This window comes from Macrosteles quadrilineatus, unplaced genomic scaffold (assembly GCF_028750875.1).
Source record: "Macrosteles quadrilineatus isolate MER2022 unplaced genomic scaffold, UCM_ALF_1.0 Scaffold_4__1_contigs__length_99947679, whole genome shotgun sequence".
Classification (NCBI taxonomy): Eukaryota; Metazoa; Arthropoda; class Insecta; order Hemiptera; family Cicadellidae; genus Macrosteles; species Macrosteles quadrilineatus.
Genome location: NW_026542597.1, coordinates 67,640,868 through 67,653,668, shown reverse-complemented (window position 1 = coordinate 67,653,668; position 12,801 = coordinate 67,640,868). Strand labels below are relative to the sequence as shown.

The 12,801-nt window shown below is 34.5% G+C and overlaps 1 protein-coding gene across 2 annotated transcripts; it reads right to left on the bottom strand.

Moving 5' to 3' along the window:
• Positions 1-7,972, bottom strand: LOC128992509 (uncharacterized). Of its 2 annotated transcripts, XM_054416114.1 has the most exons (5): positions 7,866-7,972; positions 4,628-4,867; positions 2,043-2,225; positions 1,133-1,368; positions 1-256 (listed from the first exon to the last, which is right to left on the bottom strand). In XM_054416114.1, exons 1-5 carry the CDS (start codon positions 7,942-7,944, stop codon positions 179-181), a joined length of 816 nt encoding a protein of 271 aa, XP_054272089.1. In that variant the 5' UTR covers positions 7,945-7,972; the 3' UTR covers positions 1-178. The 2 variants fall into 2 exon arrangements, with proteins under 2 accessions (XP_054272089.1, XP_054272092.1); XM_054416117.1 differs by lacking the exon at positions 2,043-2,225.
• Between the last annotated feature and the right edge of the window lie 4,829 nt (positions 7,973-12,801).

The following is a 12,801-nucleotide window of genomic DNA, read 5'->3' as shown; positions in this document are numbered from 1 at the left end:
TGTAGTGACAACCTGTTCCGCTCTGGGTTGTGTTGTCACAGTCTCACATCTCACTTGTAGTCTGTTGACCGTGGCGTCACACCACGGTCTCCTGCTAGAAGCAGTAGCTCCTGGAACTGTCAGGGTAGACACCCTCGCTGTCCAGGGGCCCAGGGTACGGCTCCACTGGAGGCAAGGGTCAGCCGTAGTAGTACTGGTTGTTGCCGCTCCTGCTCAGGCTGCGGGGAGCGCTGGACTCGCTGCCGAATCTCACTACCTGAAATATTGAGAAATGGTTAAATTAGTTGGAACGCAATTAGTGTTTTAATTTCTCCCCTTGTACATGGAGAAAGTATTCTTTTCGTAAAAATTGTCGTCAGGATATTGATTACAATTTTGTTTAGCCCTTTCAACTCTAAACTAAACGGTATAAACTCAATTACTTTCGAAAATACAGTTTAAAATTTAAAGCAAATTCTTGAGATTTTACCTATTTTTTTTACTTACTAGTTACTCCCACCGTTTACCCCTCATAAGAGTTGTTGGCAAGCTAATGGGAGAAAGTATGTGTCTTTATTGATACTGTTTATTTTAATCCTAACTGTTTCTTAACCAAGTACTATTGATCCATGCTGTAATCTAAGGTTAGCGTAAGAGCGTATAGTGTGGTCACAAAGACAAACAATTAATTGGGTGACCTCAGGTATAAAATAGAGAAGGGTGCAGGTCTCAAACTAGCGTATCAGCTATCGCGGACAAAGACTTAATAAAAAAATTATCTAGATAAACAGTTGAGTGCATTCTGCAAACTTGTTTCTTACTGGGAGAGGCTTTTCTTTTACGAGACTACTAAAAACCTCAATTATTGATCAATTACATGTTTCTCAATAAATAAACGAGACTACTTAAAACAACACCCTCCCAGGTGCAAATCCACATCAATAGTTGTTGTTATTAACATTTATTTGAATCTTTCAAACAAGAAGATTCCTTGGTGCGTCAGAGACGGATCCAGTTCATATCCACAACACATGGGCTTGGACCGCTTCCCTAAAATAATATAAGCATAAAAGCATCGCTTCCTGTAACCGTTCAAGTGAAAACCGCTGAACATAAAAAGAAATGTACCAACGCTCTGCACACGTAGGCCTACCTCTCCAGGTGGTAGTGGACTGGACAGAATAGTGATGGTGGCGGGAGCGGTGGACGTCAGGTCTATGTCCGTGTCAACTTCGCTGAGATCATCAACGTAGCTGGGCAACGTAGTGGACTGAGGTATCTGCGGACGACGTCGTTGCCATAGCAACCTCGTGATGACCAGCACCAGCAGGGAGAGCAGACCAGCGCTGATGGACACTGACAGGTACAGCACCAGCTTCTCTCTGTTCTCTGGAACGTCATTTGTATCTTAGCTTCTAAAGAACTGGTAAGGTTAAGGGTTGTTTACGTTTATTACAACAGTATATAGCTTAGTGGAATAAGTTTAAATATGGGCGGTGGTAATATTTAAATCGGTTATTATATTTTAGGATGGTATAAGTGGTGTTAACACCACGAAGTATTTCACTATAGCTAACATAAATTTTGTTTAGGGGGCGGATAAGTTCGAGTAACAAAAGTCTAGTTTCCTCATCTCTTATCAAGTATGTTATATCCATGAATATCACCAGGTTTTATGTTTTTCAATAAAGAATACATTTCCCTAACTAATTCTATGCCTGAGGCTTTGTATACAAGGGTATTTAAGGGGACAAATACATTAATGTTTAGATAATATGAGACTACGGTACTTTTTATACATACTATTTAGGGTGGAAACCTCAATTTTATATGGTTGGTTCTAAATAATAACAAATATCTTAATTCATCTAGGCCTAAACATCCAAATAGGAACCCGTTTATAAAGGAATTGAAGGAAAGGAAGACGACTCTTCTGAGACTTTGATACATCCCGAAACTATTCATATTGTATTCAGGCTATTTAATAAAACACTGTCCCTGCAATATTACACACAAAACCAGCTATTCCTCTACTGTAAACACCACATCCAATCTTTACTTACTAGATAAGAAATCGTATGTATGAATCCATTCAGAAATGAAGCCAATCACTCGCGTTTTCTCGTTGGCGTATGGGGAGACGGTGGAGTTTGTAACTTGCTCTAGCTCCGAGCCCAGGGGGTCCCCGTCCCCCTGGAGGTCCGTGGGGGGACGGGGGGTCGCCAAAGGGGGGAAGGGGGACCGACCTAAGCATACCAACACAATGCGTTACCCATCACACAACTACAGTTGGTTATTTACACAAACAAGCCGACTTTGTTATTGTTCACAGCCGTTAGTTGATAAGTGCAATGGTGACAAAACAGTGTTTACTCTTTAATCCTTTTAGTTTTGAGTGAGAAAAGTGCTAAAAATTTAATAAAGGTTTGGTACTTTTAAAATATTTGGAATTATAACTTCAGGACATTTTGTAACTGCCCAGTCAAAATTTTGATACTTATTAATTTTGAGATTTAAATATTGAAATCATTTAATCAATCGAAATTATTACCGGAAAATTATATACACGGTGCTTGCTGTACTTCCGATGTACTGTAACTTTAAGCATAAGTTACTTATTCATAAAAAAAATTAGCACATATCCCTAACATTTTTAGATACAACATCAAACGCTGAAAACTCTTTATGAAAATTCATTGGTTCACACTTGACAACACCACAAAGGTTTCGCAGACCGGTGCGTCATTATTCATTGAAGTTGGAGAAAACTTGAACGCTTTTTACGAGTTTCTGTAAAGCATTGTGAGTGCTTAGCTAAGTTAGGTGCTTATAAGCGTGAAGAGAGAAGCTGTTGAGAGGGTGAGAGGGAGAGGAGAGCAAGCTACAAACCACACCACCACAAACTTATCACAATTGTGCTATATCTACATCAGTTAGTGAGGAATACAGGACTTTACATCACTATTTGCACATATTACTACACATAATTTCTACTTATGTCACATAAGAGTATACATCGAACAATGATAAATGCATATATATTTTTCAAAGTGTCCTTAGTAGTTTCTTTGGTGATTCAAAGTCCTTAATTTTCATGAAATCTAAATGTCAACTTCTTCTAAAGAATACTATTTGATTGTTCCACAGCTTTTCCGTTATGCATTTAACTTGTGTCATTGTCAAAATAATTTTGACATTGGTTAATTATTGAGATTGAAGTTTATTTTTTACACAGAATTAACACCTAATTATATGCATTCAATCTTCTGAGTAACAAACATAGCAAGCTTTCATCAGAAATGTTCAGCACGAGAAATCTATTATGAAAGGCGAGTAACAAAGTTACCAGTCCAATAGTTCTAGTTCCTGTTTGTTATTTGCTTTACCAGAACCTGACTTGTAGTTCTAAACTTCAACGTATCTATTTCAAACTGATACTTTGTTACTTTGACTGAGGTAAACTAAATTATTTCCGTGTGCCAGTGTTAATATTGGGTAAAAGATAATCATATTTTAGTTTTATAACATATTACAAAATATATTTTTTTGTCGAATAAGGCAAAATTGAAAGAATAACAATGGACATCAGTATCATATGGTCTACTACGTTAACGACTACTAGGCTAATTAAAAGTGATATTCCATTGAAAAATGCATCAAAGTTAAAATAAGTTATAAAGAGTCTAAATCAAAACCAAACCTTAGAATAAATGAATTGTAAGGTCGATACAATGAAAATTGTCAAGGCAATCATAAAAGTATAAAAGTATTATTGTAGGTCTGTGAAAGTTAATAAGAAATAACTTAGAACAACCTAATTGATTGTTTGGTTTAATTTGTCTACAAAAAAATTATAGGTATGCACGTTTTATCTTCTTATGCACATATTATACTAACCTTGTAGCAATTTCAGAATAAAAAAATCAACGTAGTTCGATTGATTTACCTAGACTGAGCTGACGTAAATTTTTTATTAATTTAGAATGAGAAATTGTTAAAACCATTAATAAAAATGAAAACTCTGGTTTTTTAAGCGCATTTTTCATCCCATCAAAAATGACAGAATACCACAACCAAAAGGAGAAATTGGTTTTTTTTTTAGAACACTCTATGAGTGGTTATGGTTCATTCAACAACTATGTTCTATCTGAATGTAGAATTGGCTACAGCCATGTACATGTTTACTCCAAAAAACAATCATAAAAATCAAAACTAAATATGCAAAATGTGTAAGACTTTTAATAGCTGAAACGGCAGACATGGTTCTAAATGTTTAAACATTTTAATTTTATCGGGAAAACGTGAAAACACTCCTATACTGATACATATTTTAAGAAACTACATTTTAATTAAATTTGCAAGACATTGTAGCTTTACACTCTAGTAAATAATATTATTAATCAATACATATACAATGAGTTCGAAATTGTATTTCCTAATGAAAACATGGATAAATAGGTCCTAAATATTTAATTGCATATTACCAGTAACTCCTTTCATAAAAATGTTCACCTATGTTGATAGATATTTAAATAAAAATTGTCACCTTAATAAAACATATTTTTAGAAATAAGGTTCAAATTAAATTCTTAAGACCTCGTTGATTTAGACTCTAACTATTTAACCCTTAGTTTAGCATGCTGCCCACCTCTAGGTGAGGGGTCTGACGTGTGGTACCTAGGTGGCGCCTCAGAGGGCGCCGCGGACACAGACGTGTTGGCGCCCCCGGGTCTGTCGGCGCCTCCTACAGGAGAAGCAGAATACACACTACTCTCCCTGAGTGCGTCATCCACCACGTCATACGCATCTATGTCTGTGTCCTGCGTGTCTAGAGTCTCGTCCTTCTCAGGCCTCTCTTCGTATTGCTCTCGCAGCACGGTGCGAGGAACTAGAACACAGGGTTGCGTAGTAAAGCTATTGTAACGACATTTACTAGGGAAGCGAGCTGGTCTAGTATAGCTCAGGGTTTCAAAGCCCGAGGTACTGGGTTCAAATTCCGCCAATCACCAAGGGGGGGGGGGGGGGTATTTATACATGTGATAGTGTCACGAACCTAAAGGACTAGCCTGAAGTAATGAGCAAAAAAAGTTAAAGTCCTAATGTGAAGATGGGACATAAACACAAATCGTAGTGACATTAGACAAACATTGTACAAAGTAAATAACAAGCTGAACAACTTAGTAATTTACATAACATTGTAGTAGCTACCTTTTTATTACATACAAATATTGTTTTTGAAACAATCATTTAACTTTACTAAAATATTGTGAATGGTCCACAAGGAGTTATAATTAAACCTTAAAGAAGAGCGTAGATAAGTAGTACATCAAATTGGCGGTCTCTTAAGGAGAGCACAGTGCTACAAACCTGACAAAAAATATTCGCAGCCTAAAAATTACAGTTTAAAAATCAACTTTTTTGTTTTCGTAGTTAAAAATTACATGAAATGGCAGCTTAGTAACCAGCAAACAAGTTCTTAATTATTGTAAACCGCTCCCGTTTTGGCTAGAATGGGCCTTTTGAAGTAGAGTTTGTGACTCTGCGATTTCCCAACATGTACATTTAATTAAATTAACAATTCAACCTATGATCTCTTTAAGACTTCCTTCCGACTCCTTGTGAACTGTCATAGTATAAAGTAAAAGATCTATTTGCTTGAAAATGGATATTTATGTAAAAGGTGCGCCAAAAAAACCTGACGGTTTCTGTTTTGTAATAAGTCAGCTGTTATACTAGCTAGAGACCTCATTGTTGTGGTGAACGATTGCTTATGTTATGCCATTTTTAGGTTAAGTTTGGTAAAACATCACGTCGTCAAAAGAAAGTTACTGTCTAGTGTGGTGCAGTGTGGTGTGGCACTATCTGTAGTCATCGGAACATATTTTTTTGAGGACGAAAGTGGGAACACCCCCCTGTCACTGTAAACTCGGAACGCTATTTGGAAATACTGAGGGGGTTTTTGGTTCCACAACTGCGGATGTTATGAGGGATAGACATGACTAACACGTGGTTTCAACAGGACGGCGCAACTTGTCATACAGCCAAAAATTCAATGTCAGTTTTGCGTGAACTCTTTCCCGGTAAAGTGATCTCTTGGTTTGGTGATGTGCTGTGGTCAGCTCGATCCCCATACTTAATTTTGTGTGACTGTTGGCTGTGGGGATACTTAAAAAGCAAAATGTTTGTTTCGAAATTTCAAGCCATCCCTGAACTCGAGCAGTGTATCAGGAAAGAGATTGCTTCTATTCATCAGGCGAAGGTGACTGCAAATATGAAAAAAAAAAAAAAAAAAAAAAATGGAAGCCTGTGTTTAGGAGAAGGTGATATAACCTGAGTGATATAATTTTTCATTAATGAAAATTGCTTAGTAGTGTGTACAATATAACGTTATTTAATACATGAAATTGTAGTTTGTTCTTGAGTTATTTAGTATTAAAACCCGTCAGGTTATTTTGGCGCACCCTTTACGTATGTGCTCATAATACTTATGATACTTATAATACTTATTTGCACAGTTTCGTTGCACTATCTGCACTGGTTAAAATATTATAATAATTTCCCACCCGATATTTTCGAGGACCATGTATACTCATAGCTCTACCTGGAACATAATGTTTACTGCTGTCTTTCTAGTATAAACTCAAATGGTTCAAAAGCTATTGGTGTTTGCCAAGATTTTTAACTCCAGTTTTTAGGACTGAAGCCTCGAACTTCAAATGCTAAGCTACGTCCCTTATTGAACGTTTAGGTTAATACAGTAATAAAACAGTAAAAAAAAACTTACTACAAAAACAATTGTACAACATTCAGAAATTAAATAATAAATACATATCTTGTTTACACAATTCTCAAAATATACAATTTGAGAAGAGGAAAAAAATAATTCTTGGTAAAATTGCCTGAAACAAAAATAAAACTGACACACAGTAAATAACTTTAGACCCAAGAAATACTCACAGAAGCACAAAAAGATCTAGTTATTTAATATAATTAAGATCAAAGTTTTCACTTGTTTTGTATTCAACTGACAATATAGTAGCTACAATGTCGATGTCAACAATAAAATGCAGACAGTAAATACATGTTCGACCACGCTTCAATTTGCATAATGTATTACAACAGCTGCAACATCAGGAATACAAGATATCCGTGGTATGAGTTTATTTACCTTGTGCTTGTGCATACATTAAGTCGACAACTATTCATTACCTTTGTATACTCTAGCTCAAGCTCATCTAATACATCTTCTCGTAGAGATTTATTACAGTTTCACAGACATATTACATTGAACCTGGTTAATTTTACGTTGCAGTGAAGTACTTAATTATGAAATTCATTTGCTATTAATGTGTTTGTGAAAATCGGATTGACACATTAATACGTTTGGAAATGTTGGATAATATTAATGATATGAAGCATGATGTTTAAAGGTTATTGTCCTACTACGAATGCAGTAGAATATTTTTTACAAAAAGTTAGTAAGTGATGCATTCTAAGAAAGTAAAATTTTGAAGATGGCAAGTTCATTTAAATAATAAATCATATATTACTATATAAATAGTGCACATTTTATTTAAATAGCTTTCAAAGTTTCCCTTTGTGCAATTGCTAATTATTGCACCTTTAGTTTGTATGGTGCATTTTTGCTAATGGTCAAATTAAATTAAATTACCCGGTATAACGTGATCCAACCCATTAATATTTGGCAAGATTTGAGTCCGTGACCTTTGGGAGCAAAACCAACGCTGTACTCCTTCTAACTCTCCCCCTGACTAAATCATTGAAAACATCTGTTTTATAACCCCTGATCTATTCACTCAGCTGCACACACAGATTTGAGAGAATAAAATCTACAAAATCGTCTTTGTTTGGATTTGAACACCTACCACAGGTGTACACGACCTTGAGGTACATGCGGGACTGGTGGTGACAGGGGTTGCCGAAGGTGGCGGAATCAGCTGACATTGAGCAGGACCTCTTGCCGTGACAAATCTGCATAGAGAAAATATATGCTGTTTTACCTTTTATTTTTTAATTACTTGTCTAATCATTTTTTGTCCCTAAGGCTGGTTTTATGCACCGCGACAGTCGCTACATTTGTTGCGGCTGGCCGATCGGTCACGCGCCAGCGACATTTTTTGTCGTGTAAACTTACATCCGGTGGTTGGGGAATTAAAGAACTCAGTCAGTTCTCAATCCAATGTTGTGTGTTGTGGTTGTGATGTAGGTGTGATTATTAAGTTGTTTAAATATCGATCATGTAGTGCTGTACACATTAATGACAAAACCCTAGTTATTTAAACAACACATACAATTTACAGCTGGAATTGGGTCAACCCTCTGAAAAATGTCATTACATAATAATATTATTTAATTTGTATTACAAATAAAGGGTAAAGCAATCATTTATGTATTAATTATTAACATTAATCAATATAAATATATGGAGAATATACCACGTGGAGTATGAAAAATACTACTGTCGTGCCGCGACTGTCGCGGTGCATAAACGTGCCTATTTGATCCAATAGAACTTGAACCACGCGCGACACATTTTTTGAAGTGCGATTCTAAAACCTGTCGCGGGTATTTAGAGATCTCCGAGTCGCTCACGCGGCAGTTTGTCGCTGTCGCGGTGCATAAATGCTCCCATTTAACTCAATAGAACTTGAGTCGCGCCGCGACACGCGACACGCGACTGTCGCGGTGCATAAAACCGGCCTAAAAGTGCTATAGTTTACTACTGACTTTAACCTTCTGTATCCAATAGTCAATGCTTTAACTTAAAGATGCAAGTGGAATGTGTAAATTTATAGTTGAAGGTTGAGTTTTTGACAGAATATGGTGATGCATTTCACTATTTCTTGGAATATTTATTGTAAATCATAGCATATGAATGATATAAATGATCAAACACTGTGGTAGATAATATAATTTTAAAATGAGTTTAGAAGTTAAGGCACGTTCATGCGCTGTTTCAAAAAAGGCTGCGTATGGTTTCCATAGATGATTCAATGTATAATATGACATTTTAAACTTCTGTAAACCTTGGTAAAAATGTTGGTTAAATTTACAACTGGTGGTGGATGTCCATTCCAGTTTACAGTCACAAATGATTTTTCATATATATCTGTATGAAATTTTAAACAATTAAACTCCTTAAACAAATACATTTTTGGGACATATTTGTTAAAATAATAACTTGAATGCAATGTTAGAGGGTTATGTGAGCTGGAATCTCTAGTTTAATTACTACAGCAAGCACACTCCACTACACCGTTCCCTTATTATGTGCAACCACCCTTGGAAAATTTGATTTAACTTTTATGTTGTTACAAGTTCGGTTGTAAATTGAAGTGATTGTACAATATTTGTTCTCCTTGTTGTAGATTGTAGATTATACGTTAGCTTAGTTTTCATGTTATTTAAGCAATTTTTCATACGGTGTTAATTACCTAAACGTTTACAGTTATTCATGTTTCGGTAATTTTTATTTGAATTGATTGTTGATGAAAAATTTAAATAACTAAACGAAAGTAACATTTATACTTAAAATGTACCTTGAGGAAATTTGTCATACCAACTAAAATCAACAATCGAATAGTCTTTGAACAATGCAACTAGACCTCTTAGTAGTTATGATAGGAGAGGATTTTATGGAGAATTAATATGAAATTGAAAATTTTTATTTATGTGTGAGTGTGATTGTATTTTTGATTGGAGGGGTATATGTGATTGAGGTAGTGTATGTGAGTTGAGGGTGGTTGTTGGTTATTGTAAGAGAAAGAGATAGTTAAAGGGGAAAATGGGAGGAAGAAGAGAGTATTAAAAGAGAGAGAGAGAGAGAGAGAGAGAGAGAGAGAGAGAGAGAGAGAGAGGGGGGGAGAGAGAGAGAGAGAGAGAGAGAGAGAGAGGGAGAGTGTGAGTGAGAGGGTGATTGTTCATGATGATGTCATTGTGGGGGTTCCTGTGAATGACTATATGTCTGTAAAGGTAAGTGAACGTATCATTTTACTTGATTCATCTATGATATTGTATGTGAGACTTTCTATTGAGTATGTCCCTGTACGATGAGTGAATGATGTATTTGGATTTGGTTCACAGGTATCCTCTTTGACTAACTTACTTTTTATGTCACAGTAAATGACAAAGGGTGCCTTCAACTGTTTGTGGTAATTTTTAAAGAACAGTTTAGTACCAGTCTTTGGTAGTGTGACAATTAGATCTGAGGGAGTTGTTGCACAGACGGTTTCATGATTCAGAAGATGGAGTTTCTTATGGAAATGTTTGAAACACTGTCTACAAATGTACAGTCTAGATGATGTTTTCACTAATAATTTATCCATGAATGCTTCAAAATTTCTTATCCACATGTAATGGTTACTGTACAATAGTATATCTCGATGATCATGTTTTCTTTGGGGTGTCACTTTAAGGGGAATTATTTTTTTTATTCTTACTGTCTAGTGTGTAGACGTTGATTGATATATTACTTGTGGTTTCAAATACTTGTATCTCGTCAAGTTTAACAGGAAAGGAAATGCACCATTTATAACGATTACTTATAGATACATATTTGAAGTAATTTAAAATGTTGTGGTAATCCTTTTTAGAATCTGCTAATAGTTTACCCATTATGGCTATTTTGAAGCATATGTTGTTACTAAAACATTTAGTTTTTATACTACTTGTACGAAAAGGGCTTACTAGAGATTTCTTACCATTTATGAAAGAGGGTAGTTTGATTCTTTTGTCAAAACTGTCTATATAAAATATGAGAAGTATCAATAGAATCTGACATTCAAATGAATGGTTGTAGTAACTGTAGGAATATTTATATATGGTTTTATTTCAAATTTGAGTATATAAAAATGGAAATTGTTGAAGTCAGTAATAATGAAACTAAATCTACAAATCCTGATTTAAAAAAATGAAAATATAATTTGGAACTTTTTTTAAAAACAAATAATAAGGTTAAAGTAGTCGTAAAACATAAAATATAATTTATGAAACAAATTAAAATAATTACTCCATTTATTATCATTTGAAAAGTTGTCAACCTTTGTTAGAAATAAATATAGAAAAACAAGAAACTATCAAATATTGATTTCATGAGTTAATACTTGGCAACGTGCCGTATTATGGTATGATACTTTCTCTTATACAGGGACGCTTGTTGGAAGTTGATATGTTTGGGAAGGTGTTTGAAGGAGATTTCTTACGATTTAGTGTATTTTAACTGATATATTGTTTGTTGTTCAAAAGAATGAAATAATAATTAAAACAAAATTATATTAGAGTCAAGATGAAATATACTGTTACTCACAAGACGGTAAATATACAAAAAAGATGGTATATTTACCGTCTTGTGAGTAACAGTATAAGCGTAAATATATGTTTTAAGTGTTATAAGACGTTTCTTTTATTTACTTTCCGTAAATTTAATAACACGTACAATGCTGATCAAGAAGTTATTTATATATATTTGAATAATAATAGGGAAAATACTGTATTTTTATTGTCACCTTAGTAGTTTTTGGGTGATACTTAATCCAAACATTAGCTAACAATCTATTTAGTCCAAAAAAGTTTTAAGTCCACTAATTTATTAAGATACAAACTAAAAAAAAAAAAATTATTGCCCCTTAATTTAAGAGAATATTTTTTACGATATTTGCAACCAGTATGATAGAAAACAAAGTAAATCTGTAAATGATCTAAAACAACCGTTATGATGTGAAAAGATAAACCAGGAAGGATTTAAAGAACGGATTTCTTCAAGCTTTGTTCACTTCTTGCGTTAAATAATGGTTGAATAACAGCCCCATAGGAGTAAGCTCACAGCATATTTATCTCTCAGCGTTAATCTTGATTCAGTTGTTCATCACCTGGTGGGTTCAAATTACTTGGCTTGTTTTTTCCAGAATTTGCAAAGGGAAACACTGCATGGCTACAGTATTCAGGGAGACTAGTTGTTCAACATTGAACTTTGGTCGTAAAGTTGTACTGTGAATGAACGTTCATAGATGTTGTCTTATCCTGTAAGTTTAATAAATATAAGTTTTAATTTTTTTTTTCTGAACTTCATCCTTCTCTGGAATATGAATAATGAATTATTTCAAGAATTTTTTAAGAGCACTTTAAGGTGTTTGCACAGGGTTTTAATTGTACAAAAAATGTCTGTAGGTAACATAAACTAGCAACTTGATTGATTTTAACCTAATCCAACCTAAGTTAAAAACACTTAACGCAGTCATGATCTATACTTATTTAATACGCAAGCAGGTTTTTTGTGACAATTACTCCTCCGAAACTACTGAACCGATTGACACGTCTTTGGTGTCATTGGAAAGAGCGTAACGTGAAGTTGTGCAGGAAACTTTCTTTTTAGGTAAATAATTTGAGAGTGAGGCCCTAGGGCCCTTTAAAGTTTCGTATTCCTCCATAAGATTAACATGGGAAACAAACATTGTTTTGAAACTCCAGCTGTTGTCAGAAATTAAATATTAAATTATTCGTTTCCATGGAAGCATGAGAAAATTCACAATGTTTACATTTGCTTTGACATTTTATTGTAAACAACCAGAACTGTCAAATTTCTACTTCACAAATTCCGACAGCTGATCCAAAAAAATGTATTTTCCTTTGACCATGTAAAACAACTATTTTTTAATCTTAAACTTTTGGATAGATTATTTATTATAAATCTATTTCAATGATTATGAAACAGATTTTTCCCGTTGCGAAGCAAAAATTAATAGTGAGAAGAAGAGCATATGTAAAACAGTCAATGTGTAAATTATCTATGTTGTATTAAAAATG

What these genes read in the sequence shown, in the direction of transcription:
- LOC128992509 (XM_054416114.1), bottom strand. Translation starts at nt 7,944, where the DNA reads ATGTCAGCTGATTCCGCCACCTTCGGCAACCCCTGTCACCACCAGTCC. An exon ending in CAAGGTCGTGTACACCTGTG is followed by an intron (nt 4,868 to 7,865) that starts GTAGGTGTTCAA and finishes CCTGTGTTCTAG; the next exon opens with TTCCTCGCACCGTGCTGCGA. An exon ending in TACATACGATTTCTTATCTA is followed by an intron (nt 1,369 to 2,042) that starts GTAAGTAAAGAT and finishes ATGACGTTCCAG; the next exon opens with AGAACAGAGAGAAGCTGGTG.